Consider the following 20,172-nt stretch of genomic DNA (forward strand, 5'->3'; position numbering starts at 1 on the left):
TTATTCCACACGCTGGGATCATTTGGCCTTCAGTGGTGTTCTGGCTGACACACCGGAGTGACCGGAGTGCTAAAGAGTGAATCGGACACACCAGTGTCATCCCTGATATCTCCACTACATTTAATCGTGCTTCAGCTTGTGGCTGCCGTTAGCTGGACTGCTAGTTAGCCGGTGTGCTAGTTAGCCAGTGTGCTAGTTAGCCAGTGTGCTAGTTAGCCGGTTCGCTAGTCAGCTGGTGTGCTGACCAGCGAACCAGTAGATTACAAAATGAGCTTGTCTGTCTGATGAGCCAGCTCTCTCTGCCTTGGTCGTTTTGTCCTTGGGCAAGACACTTCACCTACCGCTTACTGGTGATGACCAGAGGCGCCGATGGCGCAATATGGCAGCCTCGCTTCTGTCAGTCTGTCCCAGGGCAGCTGTGGCTACAACTGTAGCTGCCTCCACCAGTGTGTGAGAGTGAATGAATAGTGGAATTGTAAAGGGTCTTTGACGGTCTCGAAAAGTGCCATATAAATGCAATCCATTATTATTATTAAGAGCATCTTTAGGCCTGACTGTGCTCATTCTTCCTCCAATCTCTCCTTACCAAAGATAACAACTACATCAGTATTAGCTCAATAACAATTTCTGCAATTCAATGGTGGACATTCATTTTTAAACCTTGTGTAAAACGATAAAACCTAAAAGTCTGAGTATTATTCTTTGTGCAAACGGCTCTTGCAGGTTCCCCCAGACTTAATAATTAAATAATGATAATAATAAAAATAACCTTTCCTTTAAGCAGCTGTTCAGGCTACTAAACTCATCCCAGAAATAACAAGTGACACCATTAATAGTGGAGCTACCTTTAACAGGTGAAACTGATTTGACCTATAAGGCTACTGCAGTTACTTCTTATCAGGGTTAGTAGGGAAGACATCTGGATGAGGTAGTTAGTAGTATGTAGTTAGTACCGGGCGAGTCCCTTCCCCCACATCGGCACCGGAACCCTGTATTATCTACAGGGTAAGACTGCCTGTTTTATCAAACTATGGCCATTACTACTGTGATCATTTGCAGCCCAGTGTGCCGCTCTCTCTGCTGGGATGAACCACTGGAGCTCACCCAGTCATCCCTTTCTTTCTTTCAAGAAGAAGTGAAATAAATATATTATGTTACGAGTCTAATATTCTTTAAAATAAAACTGTAATGAATAAATCAAGCAAGAAGATTTGGTGGCTCCAAGTGTTGTAGAAGAAAAGATAAACATCTCATTTTGAGAAATCAGCCTTTAAAATTAAGTAAGTACTGTGAATAAAAAACAAACAGCGAACCAATCAGAAGTCGCCAATATCCTCCTAATTTCATTCACAAAGAAATCAAATATATATATTATGGGCCCAAAGGAGCCTAAATCTTTAAATTAGGCAGTACATGAAGTATTTTTTTTAAATAAACAAAGACATGACTATAACAACTTTTAGTAATTCAGAGTCCAATTATCCGCTCAAATGTAAATAAAAGTTCACTTGACAGCTGTATAAAAGTTACCTGTTTATACAATAATATAAATCACATTTCAAATGATCATCTGTGGAAAAGTTTGAATCCTGACCTGAGAGTTTCCACTGCACACTGTGAACTCTTTAGTCCAGAGGACAGAAGCTTCACTCCTGAATCCTGCAGGTCAGAGTTACTCAGGTCCAGCTCTCTCAGACTGGAGGACTGGGAGCTGAGGACTGAGGACAGAGCTTCACAGCTTCTCTCTGACAGGTTACAGCCACTCAGTCTGAAAAATAAAAGACAGTCTATACAACAAATACTCATGTAGAGTTTGTTAATACATTTCACAAAATTAAATCTTGACTTTCTATTTTTAAAGTAAACATAAACATACTAAGATATAACATCATATGGATGAACTTTAATTAATAATTCTAAAAACAAAATGTTTTCTGATCTGACCTCAGAGTATTCAGTTTACAATTTAAACGTTGTAGTCCAGCAGACAGAAGCTTCACTCCTGAATCCTGAAGCTTTCTGATACTCAGGTCCAGCTCTGTCAGACTAGAGGACTGCGAGCTGAGAACTGAGGACAGAGCTTCACAGTTTTCCTCTGAGAGTTCACAGATGTTAAGTCTGAAGATAAAAACATGAATAAAGATTGTTGTTAAAGTGTAATCAGGGTGCAATAGCTTATTGTCTTGTGCTGAGCAGGTTAGTGAAACTTCACTTTAACTTGGAAATGAATAAAAATGCTATGAAACAAGGATAACTGGATAAAGACATAAACAAAAACAAACATCAAACACATAAACAAACAGAAGTAAACAGAATACAAATTGATCTGACCTCAGAAGATTCAGTTTGGCGTGTGGACTCTCCACTGCAGCAGACAGAAGCTTTACTGCTGAAGCCTTCAGGCTGTCGGTACTCAGGTCCAGATCTCTCAGACTACAGGACTGGGAGCTGACGACTGACAACAAATTTTCACAGCCTTCCTCTGAGACGTTACAGCTGCTCAGTCTGAGAGAGAAAGGGAAAATACAAAACAAAAAAAAAACAAACAATATGTGTGATCAAATCAAATTTGTTTATATGTTGAACCTTTTATTTTTTTTTAAACCTATGAGACTATGAGTGCTACCAATCCAGTGCACATGATTGGTACCTTGATGGTACCTTGCTCAGGGGTACCACAGTGTTGATATTCGGTGGATTCGACCAATGACCTTACGATCATCGTGCGACCACTCTACCTCCTGAGCTAATAATTCTGTGTACACTATCATACAATACTAACTAAAACAATTATTTTAGAAAATTTTACTAATTCAATAATCATTATGCTCATTACCTGTGTATTGTGAGGAACACTGGATTTTAAACACTAGCTGTATAAAACTCTTCCTGTTAAAGGTGCGTATAAAGGAAATGAGCTGAAGTCATGTCTTCCTTCTCTCACCCCAACCAATCACAGCAGATGGCCCCGCCCCTCCCTGAGCCTGGTTCTGCCGGAGGTTTCTTCCTGTTAAAAGGGAGTTTTTCCTTCCCACTGTCGCCAAAGTGCTTGCTCATAGGGGGTCATATGATTGTTGGGTTTTTCTATGTATCTATGAAGCGCCTTGGGGCAACTTTTGTTGTGATTTGGCGCTATATAAATAAAATTGAATTGAATTGAAAATGCAGACTTCATGGAGAATGTTTGCTGTCAGGATATATCAAAGACAAAGCAGAGATCCATCCAGTCTCTTCCACTAAATGGTAAATGGCCTGCATTTGTATAGTGCTTTACTCAGTCCCTAAGGACCCCAAAGCGCTTTACACTACATTCAGTCATTCACCCATTCACACACACATTCACACACTGGCAATGGCAGCTACATTGTAGCCACAGCTGCCCTGGCGCACTGACAGAGGCGAGGCTGCTGGACACTGGCGCCACCGGGCCCTCTGACCACCAGCAGTAGGCAAACATGGGGTTAATATCTTGCCCAAGGAGCCAGGAGGCAGCCTGGGATCGAACCACCGACCTTCTGATTAGTGGCTGACCTGCTCTGCCACCTGAGGAACAGCCACCCCACCCCACTAACCCCACAGATGGACAGACAACCACTCTCACTCACACCTGCATGAAGTTTAGATCACCAGGTAATCTAACTGCATGTCTGTGGACAGTGGGAGGAAACTGTAGAGGAACCAGAGTGAACCCACTGTAATTCTGTGGTAACACTGGTTATGGAAGCCTTACAATTACATATGGTTACTGACAAGAAACACGACCTTAGAGGCAATTTCAGTAATGAAGACCAAAGTTGTCCCTCCATACGGGATGAAAACATGACAGCACAGCAGAGATTTATATTTAAAAAGGGAGAGCGTGCACTGAAAGTGAGATACAAACTTGAACTTAAATTACGAACATCATAAAAAGATGTAGGTGAAGTCTGGCAAGTTTGTTCTTTAGGATAAAACAACCAAACTCCTGGAGTTGGAGACAAGTGAACAAGCTGAGGATAATAAACCTGTAAGAGGGGCTGAAGCATCAGAGCTCATGTTCTTATAGGCTGGGTCTGGATTGTCCTCTGATAAGAGTTACAGAACAAAGTGTGTTTGAGAAATGCTGGATTGAAACATTAAAACTACCATATATTTACTGAGTGACTGATGATCATTTAATTCACTATTTAAAAAAAAATGTTACAGTGCTCTTTGAACTCAGCATTTCTGATTTATTTCCCATGATTTTAACAATGAAGCGATGACAACATGATTACTTACAGAGCTTTGTTGGAGGCTTTGACCACTGGCAGCATTCTCAGAAGAGCCTTCTCTGAAGTAGAGTATTTCTTGAAGTCAAACTCATCCAGATCTTCTTCTGATGACAGTAAGATGAAGGTCAGAGCTGAGCACTGAGCAGGAGACAGTTTACCTGTGGAGAGACTTCCTGAAGTCCTGTGCTGTTGGATCTCCTCCACTAGAGAACGATCATTCAGTTCATTGAGACAGTGGATCAGATTGATGCTTTTCTCTGCAGACAGATTCTCACTGAGCTTCTTCTTGATGTACTGGACTGTTTTCTGATTGGTCTGTGAGCTACTTCCTGTCTGTGTCAGCAGACCTCGTAGGAGAATCTGATTGGTCTGCAGTGAAAGACCCAGGAGGAAGCGGAGGAACAAGTCCAGGTGTCCATTTGGACTCTGTAAGGCCTTCTTCACAGCACTCTGATGGAAAGATAGTTTAAACATCATGGAGGTTGTTTGTTGTTCTTCCAGCAGATTGAGTCCAGAGTTGATGAAGGTCAGATGGACATGAAGAGCAGCCAGAAACTCCTGAACACTCAGATGGATGAAGCAGAACACCTTGTCCTGGTACAGTCCTCTCTCCTCTTTAAAGATCTGTGTGAACACTCCTGAGTACACTGAGGCTGCTCTGATATCGATGCCACACTCTGTCAGGTCTGATTCATAGAAGATCAGGTTTCCTTTCTGCAGCTGATCAAAAGCCAGTTTTCCCAGAGACTCAATCATCTTCCTGCTCTCTTGACTCCAGTGTGGATCTGTCTCAGCTCCTCCTTCATACTTGACCTTCTTCACTTTGGCCTGAACCACCAGGAAGTGGATGTACATCTCAGTCAGGGTGTTGGGCAGCTCTCCTCCCTCTCTGGTTTCCAGCACATCCTCCAGAACTGTAGCAGTGATCCAGCAGAAGACTGGGATGTGGCACATGATGTGGAGGCTTCGTGATGTCTTGATGTGGGAGATCATCTTGCTGGCCTGCTCCTCATCTCTGAATCTCTTCCTAAAGTACTCCTCCTTCTGTGGGTCAGTGAACCCTCTGACCTCTGTCACCATGCCAACACATTTAGGAGGGATCTGATTGGCTGCTGCAGGTCGTGTGGTTATCCAGAGGCGAGCAGAGGGAAGCAGTTCCCCCCTGATGAGGTTTATCAGCAGCACATCCACTGAGGTGGACTCTCTAGGGTCAGTTAGGATTGTAGTTTTGTGGAAGTCCAGAGGAAGTCGACACTCATCCAGACCATCAAAGATGAACACAACCTGGAAGTCTTCAAAGCTGCTTCCTGCTTCTTTGGTTTCAGTAAAGAAGTGATGAACAAGTCCCACCAAGCTGAACTTTTCCTCTTTCAGCACATTCAGCTCTCTGAAAGTGAATGGAAACATGAACTGGATGTCCTGGTTGGCTTTGTCTTCAGCCCAGTCCAGGCTGTATTTCTGTGTCAAGACTGTTTTCCCAATGCCAGCCACTCCCTTTGTCAGCACTGTTCTGATTGGTTCATCTCTTCCAGGTGTGTCTTTAAAGATGTCTTCTTGTCTGATTGTTGTTTCTGGTCTGTGTGGTTTCCTGGATGCTGTTTCAATCTGTCTGACCTCATGTTCATCATTGACCTCTGCAGTCCCTCCCTCTGTGATGTAGAGCTCTGTGTAGATCTGATTCAGAAGGGTTGGGTTTCCTGCTTTAGCGATGCCCTCAAACACACACTGGAACTTCTTCTTCAGCTTAGACTTGAGTTTAAGTTGACACCTCTGAATAATCTCTGAATAAAAATAGTAGTTGAGATGATTAGTCTACTATGGTCCATACATTGCCAACAACTTATATATACATCTATTTGCATCTTAATAACTTTTGTTTAAAGCTCATTAGATGTTTGTGTAGCATATGAGTTATAATTTTGAATTTCACCAAAACATGCTCTGTTTAGTGAAATATTTAATTTTGTGTTTTAATCTCCTGCCTATGTGATCCGAGTCTGTGTGTGTTTGTGTGTTTGTGTGCGCTTCGTAGGCGTGTGCATGTGTGCCCGGGTCACAGCTCCTTTCAGCATGGCCGGAGGTAAGTCACTGCCACGTTGCTCTCAGCTAATGAAAGCTTATTAAGACCACAAGCTGCAATTTGAGTATAGCTGAACTGCCGCATTTTGGTCTGTTGTTAACAGACTCGTTCGGTATAAGTTTTGTAGAGGGCAGATTTCACTAATTTAACTTTTTTTAATGAGTTTTAGCCCAAAGATGCAGCTGTAACGTTAACATACCATTTTTTTAAACAGCATGCACCGTTTTCATTTGTCAGGAGACTCAAAGGCCTTTATTTCTATGTGTTGCAGGTATGAGGATGTGGTTTTCATTTGATTGCCTTTGTGGTACAGTGTTGTATTGCCTGTTGGATGGTGTTTATTAATATGATTATATTTGAGTTTAACGTTTGAATTATAAGCACCAAAAAGTTGGGTCCTGGTTATTAAGTTGAATTTGTTTGTCTGATTGTTCAATTATTTTCGAATTATTTTGTTTTATTGTTCCTATAAGTTGTTTTTGATGATTTTTCTGATATATTATTTATTTTATGCTTTTTGTTGTTTTTTGAGAGCTTAATTGAAAATTTTAAAACAATTCATTGTATTTGATTCATTATATTCTAGTAGAGTAGATAAAGCTGCAGCATTATCACAGCACAGATCCTCCACAGCGTGGCTGGAGGAGAGATTTCATCGCAGACGCACGATATGCACAGATCACATTTATCCATGTAGATAGAATATAATCCACCCACTGTTGTCATCTTCAATTCCCTGTAACAACATGGAGCAGAGCAGCTACCCGAATGCTACTTCAACAGCGGTCGATCATGGAAATATGGTATCTAACCAGATTCTTACTCTGGATGGCATTACCTTGGCCTCCAGTAACACTGTGAGGAACCTTGGAGTCATTTTTGACCAGGACATGTCCTTCAACGCACATATTAAACAAATATGTAAGACTGCGTTCTTCCATTTGTGCAACATCTCTAAAATTAGAAATATCCTGTCTCAGAGTGACGCTGAAAAACTAGTTCATGCATTTATTACTTCCAGGCTGGACTACTGCAATTCATTATTATCAGGATGTCCAAAAAACTCACTGAAAAGCCTTCAGCTAATCCAAAATGCTGCAGCAAGAGTCCTGACAGGAACTAGAAAGAAAGAGCAGATTTCTCCTGTTTTGGCTTCCTGTTAAATCCAGAATTCAAAATCCTGCTCCTCACATACAAGGTCTTAAATAATCAGGCCCCATCTTATCTTAATGACCTTGTAGTACCATATCACCCTATTAGAGCACTTCGCTCTCACTCTGCAGGCCTACTTGTTGTTCCTAGAGTATTTAAAAGTAGAATGGGAGGCAGAGCCTTCAGTTTTCAGGCCCCTCTTCTGTGGAACCAGCTTCCAGTTTGGATTCAGGAGACAGACACTATCTCTACTTTTAAGATTAGGCTTCAAACTTTCCTTTTTGCTAAAGCATATAGTTAGGGCTGGACCATGTTGCACTGATTTGGAAAGAGTGAAGGTTTAAATGTTTTATGAAGTCATTGTATAACTTTCCTAAAGCATGATTTGTTTGACTATTTCTGATCAGAGCTCTGATTGGTCAGCTCAGAGTTCATGTGTTTCTGCCTCATCCATGTCTCTTCAGACAGACTGATGAATACTTACCTTCTGATTCTGATGGATGTGATGAGGCTGAGGGAGTTCCTGTTGGAGGAAAGTGCACCTTAAATCATGAGCTTTTTAAAAATGAAAATCAAAACCTGTGTAGATTCAAAATAATGTAAATGTAAATTTGTACTCAAATCAAATCAAATCACTTTTATTGTCACATCACATGTGCAGGTACACTGGTACAGTACATGCGAGTGAAATTCTTGTGTGCGAGCTTCACAAGCAACAGAGTTGTGCAAAATACAATAACGTAAAACAAGCAAAATATAAGAATGGCTAAATCTGAAAGTAATAAATATATGTACAATATATAAGAGTATATGCATTACTGGATGTGTATACTCAAAGGTTATTTGAGGAGGAAAGAGAAAACTAAGTTCAATATATACAATAAATTATGAGAATGTTGTGTCTTCCTAACACACTGACTGTTTATTTTTTCTCTGACTGACCTTTTTTCATCTTCTTTAAAATCAACCCCGCCACCTCCATCACATGGTCAGTAGTATATGTTTCCACCATGAGATCCACTGTTCTCGTTCTGCTTGCTTTCTCCAGGCGGCTCTTTTTGATGGGCGTGAAATCACCTCCCTTCTGCAGGTGCCAGTGGAAACGGTCAAGCTCCTTTTTTCCCAAATCATCCAGCATGCCCAGCAGCTGCTCCTTAACAGACGCCTCCATCTTTGACCTGTAAGTCATGAGAGAACATGAATCACGGTCTCACCACACTTTATTTTTTACTTATTTAATATATTTCACAGCAGATTACATGTTTATTCTGGATTATTTAGATTTTACTTCTGACTGACTTTTCTGGATGGATTATTCTGTGGTGAGAATAACATCACACACTGAATGGTAAAGAATCAATAATGAATAAAATACAGTAGGGGGCAGCCTTGTGGAGAGCTGGTGTTAAGGCTGAGGAAAGATGAAGCCCCCACTGAACACGGTCTGACAGGGAGTCTCTGATCCAGGAACAATTAGAAAACAACCAGAAAACTTAAAATCAGCTGAAGTATATGAAAAATGTAATATGAAGTCAACACTCAAACTACTTTTTATCAAGATTATACTGGCACCAGTTTGACATGAGGTTTCTAAATCTGCTCTGCAGTCAGGAACATGGTGTCAAGAAGACATTGTCATATAACAGTTCCAATATAATTATCTGATGATGGGGTAACTCTGGTCCTTGGAGATATTCTCAGGTTGCTGTTGATCCTAATGAGCTGTTTCTCCTCTATTACAGCAGACAAACATCAGCTGTACTTAAAGGCACTAAGTGCTGCACACAGGCTGGAGCTGATGCACTCGCTCTACAGAAGCACAAGTCCAAAAATTGCTTAATTTTAGAAATGTTTTTGCTCTTTTTTGCTCTATAAAATAGTTGATTTTTTTAGAATCATTCATCTTAGCAGTGGGATTTACATGAAAAGAGAAACAAATTAAGTTTGAGTGAAAATGTACATTTTTTGCACTCTCTGGTCAACTGACTCAGTGAATCAAATGACTCAAAAAACCCGATTCACTTTGGTGAGTGACTCATTAAAACTCGATTCAGTAAAAAGAATCAAATTTACCATCACTACTCCTACATTCTTTACACCCTGACTGCTGTGTTTGTGGAAACACTCCTACACACACCGCTTCACATATGAACATGTGTGTGAAACAGAGCTGACCTGAAATTAAACATGATTGAGAGGAAACACAAATCATTCATGTGCACATCAACTCAAATCCTCCTTTCCATCATGTGTGCTGTCTGTGGTAATAAGAAAAATAAGAAGTGACAGTTTGTCTCTCTAAGTGTGGTAATGTGGACAGAAAACAAAAGGAAGGTGGACGAGGCAACACAAGGTGTCAAAAGATGTATTCTAAGACACTTCTTCAGCTTCGAATCAGAGAGGAGAAACACACAGTTTTTACTTGCAGCAAGGGCAGTCACAGAACACTCGCACAGAAGTGAGGGCTCCGAGACTCGCGCCCTGCCACTGCCCTGGTCTTTATTTATATACATCGGTGGGTGTGTTTGTTCATTACATTGGGATGTGGTTTCGTATATGTGTGTGTGTGTGTGGGGGGGGTCAAAGTGTGACCCCATGAAGACTTCCCTAAAACTGCTGGTCTGGAAGTCCAGCAGTTCATCTAAACAAAAGGCACTTAGAGTAAAACAGACATAGATACGTTTATCCTATCATAAAACAATAAAAGAAGGTATGCCCCTTTCCCACGCTCCCAGGATGTGGGTGTGGGTGTAAATCAGCGATGTTTGTACTAACTTGGTTTTAAAGCCTTTACTTCAAAATATACGCTGTTCAATAGTTGACTTTAATCTTACAGAGAATGTGATGATTTCATGGATAATTAAAGTCAGTCATATATCCACAAACACAACAAGCTGAAAGTCAGTGATGCTGCTCGGTTTGCAGTCCTGAATATCACGGCACAAGCAGGATTCACTGCACTGTTAATGTTAGCTCTGTTATATTGCTGCCTCTGTTCGGTGGTGTCGAGCCAAACGGACTTTAACGTGTGTTTGAACGAGCTGACGGTTCACTCGTTAAGCTGAAAGAAAGATGCTTTAATCACAGCAGTCACACATGTGTCCACTGTACCATCTGGAACTCTTCTTGTTTAGCACTCGTAATAACACAAACACTAAATCCTCCTGTTTGTAGCAGTGTTGTTGGGCTTCATATCTGTACTGAACAGTCATATAAGATTAGCTAGTAAATAACAAATAGTTGTTCATGAGACTAAAGTCAGTGTAAATATGAGATGGACAATATTATAGTTATTATACTAATCATTATAAGTTATTACAGCAGTGAGTTTGAACTCTCAAATCAAAGCACTTCTATTGTCACATCACATGTGAGTGAACTCTGTGTCAAATACTGAGCTTCAGTAAAGATACAAGTTGCAGCTATTTATATGTTATTATATTCATATATTAGGTCAAAGGTCCCTGAATGTAACTGTGCAGTAGATTCATCGAGTGTTTGAAACCTGACGACTTCCATATGTTTTCATTCTACACACAAGAAGTCCTTTTCTCATTGGTTTATTTGAGTTTTCATTTGAGTTTTCTGAGTCTCGTATTTGGAGTCGAGTCTAATCAATGATCTGACAAAAGAACATTAAAAAGGATTTACCAGTGCTGTCAAAATTAACATGTAGGGTTAGGGTTAGGGGGTTCATCTGTTATCATGATTAACATGATAAAAATCTTTAACACGACACATCTGGAGTGCAGAACGACTCAAAATCCCTGAAATGTTTCTATCAACGCACTTCAGGCAGTAGAGTTACCTTTGCACACGTGCAGATGTGCAGCACATCTGTTAGTGACGGGCAGCTGAACCAATCAGCTCAATATGGAAGATGATAAACACACACTGACCTCTCGATGGAAAGTTTGAGTATTAAAAAAATAACAAGACGGACCAGCCGACCAACATGAAGGATTCTGCACATTGTGACAGAAGGAATTTTCTTTTCACCGAAGCACTTCCAGCTTAAAATATCACAATAATGCAAAGCACTGATGACACAACTGCCAAGTGGACAAACTGCAGACCTGTTAATATTGTTAATAACATAGTTTTGGTTCCTCGTGTCAAAGACTTGAAGAAGAGTGACAGAGTGTGTTAGACTGCTGCATGATCAGTGCCACCTCCACAGACTTGTGAAGAAAATGATTGTTTTAAAGATGGGCTCAGATTCAGGATCAGCTGAGGAGTTTGTGGCTGACAGAATCATGCACGTACAGAGCAGAGCCCATCATTAGCATGCAGGACTGTCCCTGGGGGGGTCGGCTCATTCAGGAGGTTAATCAATGTTTACAGAGTCGTTCAATAAACATGTTAAGTGTGTAAATTTGCCCTTTTCTCTCGAGTCTGTTTGATCATGAAATGAAATTTGATTCGTTTACATTAAAAATGATATTTAATCGTGATTAATCCAAATTAATCCACAGTAACCCTGTGATGAGTCTGATTAAACATTTTCATTAACAGCAGTAATATAGATTATAAATTATTATAAATTAGTGCATACTTACCTTTTAGTATATATGTTTGTTACAAAGTTGTATTTACAGAAGAGAAGCTGAGTTAAAGACTGAAGAAAACTATTCAAAGTCTCTTTGAATTGAAGCGTTTAACATTCTTTGTGTTTATTCTGCATTTACTTCATTATATGGTGTAAACGTCTGTTACAGGCTTAAATATAAAGTTGGAAAAATGTAACTGCAGCTATTGATCAAGTAATTGTAATTAATCACGATTAATGACAGAAAATTGTGTCATTAATTAGTCATTTTTTAATCTACTGACAGCACTAGTGTTTACTCTTGTGCCTCCAACTGTTTTACGCCCTTTCAACACCTTCGTGGTCAAAAACGTACACGCACAAAATCTACAATAAAATCCTCATGCAGCAATAGGACAGACACACAATCATTTATCTCTTTGTCTCAAACACACACACGTGTATTCAAAGCCTCAATTTGTTCATATTTCATTTGTTGTGTTTTTATCTTCAGCATTTTCAGTGTTGGTGCATTTTACACCAAAAATGTTTCCATTGATGAATCAGATTGATTTGAATGTGTTTCACACACATCCATACAAATCCCTCCCTGGTGGTCACATGACTCTATAACATAACAGGAGTCATGTGACAAGAGTTTCATGCTGTAGCCTAAAATGTCAAAATGGTTGAATGTGGTGGAGTAAAAATGTGAGATATCAACTACTTTTCTTCAATATGAAATGTTTGCAGGGCCTGACAGGAAGTGGACGCTCTGATCACTTCCTGTTTGCTGAAGTGGATTTTCAGTTGTTTAAAAACCAAAGGCTTGTTTTAAAAGACAGTTTAAATGGGACTGAGGGAATGACATGTTTGTACTGCAGTTTATATCCAACAACATCGAGCAGTTTAATCAAAGAGTTCATGTTACTAACAGCTCACCTCTCTGCAGCAGACACAGAGCTGGGTGGAGGTCCAGGTTTGAGTCTCTGATGGATCCTGAAAAAGTTATAAATCTTCAGTAAAATTCTCATCACATATCAGCTGATATTATTGGTGTTAGCTTACCTTTTCTCAGCTGACTGTCTTTGCTCAAATCTCTTAATGACATCTTTGACTGAGTTACTTTCATAGGACCCAGAGCTGGGTGGAGGTCCAGGCTGGTTCCTGTGAATAATGATGGAGCAGTGATGTGAGTGCTGAGCTGTGACATGGAGAAGAGTCATGGACAGTTAGAGATGGTCATCTCACCTCTGAGCTTTGGTCTGGCTCTCATGTTCCCCACACAGAGTGCTTTTAGAGGGAGGGACTCCCTCCTCTCTGTCCTCACACTGATCCATGCTGCTCAATTCACATCAGCTCACACACACTTTCTACCTTCACCTGCAGAGGAAACACAAATCATTCATGTGCACATCAACTGAAATCCTCCTTTCCATCATGTGTGCTGTCCAAATATCAGATGCTTCTTTCCTGCTTCATCTCAGTGTCAGCTGAATGCAGTCAGACAGCAGTGTGAGGCAGAGGAAGCTGCCATCAGCTGCTCTACTGTCAGTCCACTAGATGGAGCCTGAAGCACACACGATGCATTCACTGACACACACTGATTCACTGTGACTGGAAGCTTCAGTCAGTTCAACACGTGTGAACAACATTTTAAACATTTCAGCTGATCCATGATTCAAAGAGGATCAGCAGAGTTAAAGCTTCACACTAATTCTTCCTGCTGAGTTTGCAGAGAACTGCACACACACTGATTTACTGCTAATGAGAAGCTTCTTCCATCCAGTAATTCATCATCCATCAGCTCTGCTGCTGCTCTCAGTCCTGGACTCTGATCACAAACTAAAAGCAGCTTTTTAACTCGTGTCTGTAAGAACTCTTAGTGTTAGCTTAGCGTTAGCTTAGTGTTAGCTTAGCGTTAGCATGCTGTGTGGCTAGCTTAGCGTCAGAGCTCTGCAGGTGTCTCGTGTGTAAATATTAATCACAGTGACAGTAAAGGAGGTAAAGGGCTGTGACGTCATCACGTACGCTGCGTCCTCTGTGGGCTCTGAGTGAACTCACAAAGTACAAACTACAAGTACACAAACACGAACGTAGCTCAGAGTGGCGGACACACTCGGCCTCGTTGGTCCAGCTGTGAGTCCGTTACCGTGAACTATGGAGCGGCAGATTTGTGCTGAACTAAGCTGCACACAGCTGATGTTAGCCAGGAAAACATTACACACTGACTTTAATGGAGAGACCGGAAATACAAACACACACAGTTTGTTGTGTGAAGAAATCAAACATGAGCTGAACAAACAGTAAAGTTCCTAAAGACAAACTGTTAAAGGAGGAAACAAAGCAAACTTACAGTTTCTTCACACACCAACAACAAGCTCCACAGCTGCACACTAAACACGGACACACAGGTGATTCCTGGAAGGAGGCGGGGCTTCACCTGAGACAGGACAGGTGGAGACTTGATAAGAATTTTCCCCTTACAGGGAGGAGGCTGATCTTCAGATGAGTTCCTGTTAAATGTGACGAAACAAAGTTAAAAGTGGACTCAGTCTTGTCTGATTTCACTCTGTTTTTCACTGAGCAGGTTGAAGTTTTATTAATGAAAATCAGCAGAGCTTGGTACTGATGGAAGAACCTCCTCTAATCGCTGTCATTCAGAGTGATCCAACCTGTTTGTGAATGCAGCTCACAGACTCTCTACATTTCCACACGACTTCACAGACTGATGGTGTTTTTCCTTCAAACAAACTTTACTGAGAACACTCAGTGACACTCATGGACGCTCCAACAGAGTGAAGATGGTGATCAGGATGAAGAAAACTTTAGAGAGTTCTCAGAGCTGCTGAGCTACTCACAGTGGAGACTCAAAGTCAGGACTTTAACCTTTTTAAGCATCTGTATTAAAGCAGATGTGCAGATCTAATATTAAACAGTGCTGTCATATACAGGCTCACCTCCAGGAATAAACATGCAGACACATAAACTTGTGTTCATGCAGACATTAAATAGGAACATACAAAATGATTTGATCAACACTTACAGTTCAGATCAGGCAGAGTGGAGCCGTTTATAAAGACCAGTCAAATCTAAGATAAGATCATGAGAGGTGGAAACAAAATCCCCAAATGACTTGTTTGTATTTTAATGTCACAATAACTCGTGTGTTGCTCACCTAAAGTATAGAAAATGAAAAAATCAATTGAGTTTAATGTCATCAAATGAATGTTGCAGCTCATTTTCACTGCAGTGAGATAAAAAGGTTTAGTATCTACGTGTTAGTTGATGTTTGTTTGTTTACACCTGTTCGTTTTTTTAATGTTTGTCAACATCTACAAAGATTTTAGTTTTATATTATAATCATGTAAAAACTATTCTCACCGAGAAAAAGCAAAGATTGAATGTCACAGCTCAAAGTCTGACTTTTCCTACTAAAATAAAACGTGTGAGTGACGTGTCAGTAGAATTGAGCCAACTGGTTGTCTTCATTTTCAGTTCTGATGAGCTCAAATGTTTAAGATCATCAGTTTAAAAAAGCATAAGGCCGTGGATCCTTAAGGTTTTTATGGTTTGAGTTTACAGTGAGAGGTGTTTATAATGATGTTGGCTGTTTTCCAGTTGAACAATCTTCCAGGGAAGTTTAAACTAGAAAAACGAGTCACTGCCTGCAGCAGAGCTTCAGTTGGCAGCATTCCTGATCTTTGTGGAGCAGCAACAACATGTTGTTAACAGAGCTGTATAAAGACTGACTCACCTCACCAGGCTCTCTTTCATTCACATCATACACAACATTTACTTCATTACAAGCTGTGTTGGTCAAGTTACTTGAAATAAGTACTCAGTTACTAATTACTGATTACTTCTCCAAGGAAGTAATCCCATGTCTTTACTGATTACTTATTTTCAAAAGTAATTGGTTACTTTACTCTTTAAAAAACATGACTTGAATACGTAATAAAGTAGAAAGTAGACGTTTCAGCCCGAGACTTTGGTTTCTTCTCATGGTTCCTTAGTTTTTTAGTGTTTCTTGAGTTCTAGTTTTAGGGTTTGTTATGTGGCTTCCTTCTGCATTTCCTGTTTTATTGTGAAGGTCTGTGTCTTATGCCAGAGTGTTCAGTTTGTGTTTCCCCTGTCTCGTCTTGTCAGTCAGAATCGGCTGTGCCTCCCTCCTGTGTGTAGTTTCCCCTCTGTGTATTTATAGTGTGTGTTGTCTCGTGTTCGTCGCTGGTTCGTCTGTGTCGTCTCCTTCACGTCTCCCTGCATATCTTTCTAAGGATTTCAGGTTTGAGGTTAGTTTTGTTTAGTGATGGGTAGATGAGGCCTCGTGAAGCGTTTCAGCACATTCCCCAAACTGTATCGATACTGTGTCGACACAGTGTTGCTGTTTTGCTCCATACTGACACCTGTTGGACTTTAAATATCATTGCAGGCAACTTACTTGAGACTCAACAGAAACATAGTCATACTTGTTTACACTGTAAGGTACAGTGGAACCCCGACTTACCAAATCAATTCGCTCCCGGGGGTCTTTCGTAAGTCGAACATTTTCGTAAGTCGAAGCACCCATTGTGCGTTTTGAGGGAGGCGATGCTGAATGATAGGCTAAAGGCTAACAACAATACTCTAACTAGAACAACAATACGTCGTTCAAGTGGAACAGCGATGCGCAAGTATGGAAGCCAAGGGGTTGTCTCCGAAAACATTAGCACTTTTGCAAACATGTGATGTCTTCAGGGGCGGATCTAGAAGGGTGGCATGGGTTGGCAAGTGCCACTCTAAAATGATCCCTTGCCAACCCAAGTGCCACCCCAGTTTTGCATATGACGGTGTTCTGTTGTGTAGTCGTTTTGTGTGTCAGTGAGGGCACTAATGAATGTCACAAAGGCACATTTGTAAACACTGTCACTAAGTAGAAAACCAGCAGAGTGATACACCTGCTGTTGTCAGGCCTGCAGGTTTATCCCTGTGCTCTTCTGTCTTTTGGTGGACAAACTTTTTTTTACTGGCACACATCATTTGTGGGGCATCTTATTGCAACACCTAATTGTTCTCTCATTTTAGTTGTAGTAATATTTTTAAATGGTTGTAGAAAATGAAAAAAACAGCAGGTGTATTGGCTGCATTTTTAGATAAATAATTGTTTATGTTTACAAAATGTACAATTTATATTTGCATTTCAAGTTATAAACATTTACCCAACATGTCTGTGTTTTTTTACAGTAAAAAATACTACTAGGATTTTAAGTTCTTTGTGTTTTCAGATCAGTAATAGTTATATTAATAGTAATAGTAATACTAATGCAGTATGTCAGTGAAAAAACAACTAAAGTCAGCTGAGCTGAAAAGACACCAAACAAGGCAAGGAGAAAAAAATAAAATGAAACAATCTGAGGGTGAAATACAAACATAAACTCAAAAGGAGTCAAAAATGTCTGGTTGTATTTCAGACCTCAGAGGGTGAATCCAACAAATCATGAAAAATTAGGTTTAAATTTTTGTTCATGACAGTGCAGATTTCTGACATTTTGTGTCATTTAAGCTGTAACAATGTGATTGTTTTCTAACAAAAAACAGTGAAACTTAAGTTAGACTTGTGTTTGTACATGAAGCGCCCCATGTTGTGTACCTTTCTGGAGTTTATACTTATTGGGCTACATATTTATTTATTATACCGGCTATACATAACATCAAAACTCACATGTTTTATGTAACTAAAGTGTGTAATCATGTGGGCTACACACAATAATTAAGTTATAGACTATATTTATATGAAAAACGTGTATACTTACTGCATTTGAATCATTTTAACCACATGTAACCACCTGCATATGTGTTTGGGGGAAAAAGGCTTTGATTTTGCCACCCTAAGAAAATTTCTCTAGATCCGCCCCTGACCCGAGGCGGCCGCCGGTCCGAGTGTCAGGTGAACTGAACTTCTGTGTGTGGCTAGCTTAGCGTCAGAGCTCTGCAGGTGTGTCGTGTGTAAATATTAATCACAGTGACAGTAAAGGAGATAAAGGGCTGTGACGTCATCACGTACGCTGCGTCCTCTGTGGGCTCTGAGTGAACTCACAAAGTACAAACTACAAGTACACAAACACGAACGTAGCTCAGAGTGGCGGACACACTCGGCCTCGTTGGTCCAGCTGTGAGTCCGTTACCGTGAACTATGGAGCGGCAGATTTGTGCTGAACTAAGCTGCACACAGCTGATGTTAGCCAGGAAAACATTACACACTGACTTTAATGGAGAGACCGGAAATACAAACACACACAGTTTGTTGTGTGAAGAAATCAAACATGAGCTGAACAAACAGTAAAGTTCCTAAAGACAAACTGTTAAAGGAGGAAACAAAGCAAACTTACAGTTTCTTCACACACCAACAACAAGCTCCACAGCTGCACACTAAACACGGACACACAGGTGATTCCTGGAAGGAGGCGGGGCTTCACCTGAAGCAGGACAGGTGGAGACTTGATAAGAATTTTCCCCTTACAGGGAGGAGGCTGATCTTCAGATGAGTTCCTGTTAAATGTGACGAAACAAAGTTAAAAGTGGACTCAGTCTTGTCTGATTTCACTCTGTTTTTCACTGAGCAGGTTGAAGTTTTATTAATGAAAATCAGCAGAGCTTGGTACTGATGGAAGAACCTCCTCTAATCGCTGTCATTCAGAGTGATCCAACCACTTTTGTATGTGGCACTGAATCCGATACATATCTGATGTTTTAGAAAGCGACTGCTGTTTGAATGGTCGTGTTGCATTAAATCCGTCTTTTAGGTCACTGACACAAGCCAATAATCAGTGCCGGAGAACACATACCTCTGCACCGAGGTAGCAGCCACTGCTCCAAACAAGGCCATTGTTAAAGCACAGGCTCTATTTTTTCTCAGTGTCCTTCTTTCTCTAATTAATTTGTCAAAATACTGTCGGTTACGATGTGCAGAAATCGATAGACTCCTGCAACAACACCTACTAGCTCTGTAGTTGCCATATTTATTTCTCTAAACAGACTGCATTGTGTGTGACGTTTTCTTTTGGGCATGCGGCCGCTTTGAGGACCGTGAACCGTTCACACTAGAGCATGTTTGTTGTCACATTTTATTTGTAGTGTGAACAACCAGACAAAAAAAATCAGATTTGATCAAAAAATCAGAATTGAGCATTAAGACCTGCAGTGTGAACGTAGGTCAAGCCAGGCCTCTGGTCAAGGACCCAAACTTGAAGGACAAAAACCACCAGCAGGGGCAGCTGGGTAACTTTTATCTTATATTATTGAAAGGTCTTTGTATTCCTAGGTAAAGGAGAGAGGCGCAAGCAGGTGGTGTAAAATCTAGGAGAGTATGTTGCTGGTTGGTGAAAAGCTAGTGTGTTTATCCAGAGTGAGGGATTCTGACAGTCACAGTGATTCTGAAGTAAACATTCGTCCTATTGTGAGAGTGGAAGCAGAAGAACAATGAAAAGACAAAAATAACTGTAAGTGAATATCAAACAGGACAGCAGTCAGGTGAAGAACAGCTGCCAGTAGGTCCGACATCGTGTCAGGAAGTGATCCACACTTTAAGTCAGCTCTCTCTGTGGAACAGCAAAGTAGGAAACAACAGCAGGTGTCCATAAAGCATCAAAGTCAAACTAAAGTCTATTTAGTTCAATTCAATCTGATTTATATGGCACCAAATTACAAGAGTCACAAAAAAACTCCCTTTAACAGGAAGAAACTTCCAGCAGAGCCAGGCTCAGGGAGGGGCACTGACCTATTGATTGTGAGGGGAGGGAGACAGAAACTTAGAATAACTAATGGTTAAATGGTGAGAGGTATGTAAACACATAGATAGTAAAAAGTGAGTGAAGAAGAAGAAGTGTTCAATGGGGTGGTGTGGCTGTGGTTAAGTAGGAAGCTCATCTATTAGATGGAACATTTGTGGTTTAATATGAGAATGCTCCAGTCTGCATGTTAAATATCCTGTCGCAAGATAACCTCAAGTTTCTCTCACGCATCAGTCAGAGCATGAATCTGTGTGAATGTTCGATGGAGCACCAGTAGAAAAAGTGAATGAAGAAAGGTTTATAAAGTGCTTTGAATGCTTCAGGAAAGTGCTGGTTAAGAAATAGTCCCTTTGCAGTTTACCCCATGAGCCTCGGATTATTACAGCATAC

General features: G+C 40.6%; 1 protein-coding gene across 1 annotated transcript in view; it reads right to left on the minus strand.

The window, feature by feature from the left end:
- Positions 1-20,172, minus strand: part of LOC102776271 (protein NLRC3-like) — a 283,171-nt gene that overhangs the window by 8,503 nt on the left and 254,496 nt on the right. The window contains exons 7-10 of the mRNA XM_087837996.1: positions 4,261-4,600; positions 2,332-2,505; positions 1,945-2,118; positions 1,595-1,768 (exon numbers count right to left, since the gene is read on the minus strand). Coding sequence (XP_087694122.1) covers positions 1,595-1,768; positions 1,945-2,118; positions 2,332-2,505; positions 4,261-4,600 — 862 coding nt within the window. The remainder of the gene's footprint in view (positions 1-1,594; positions 1,769-1,944; positions 2,119-2,331; positions 2,506-4,260; positions 4,601-20,172) is intronic.

Source organism: Neolamprologus brichardi, chromosome 3 (assembly GCF_056152115.1).
Source record: "Neolamprologus brichardi isolate AB-2024 chromosome 3, ASM5615211v1, whole genome shotgun sequence".
Lineage (NCBI taxonomy): Eukaryota > Metazoa > Chordata > Actinopteri > Cichliformes > Cichlidae > Neolamprologus > Neolamprologus brichardi.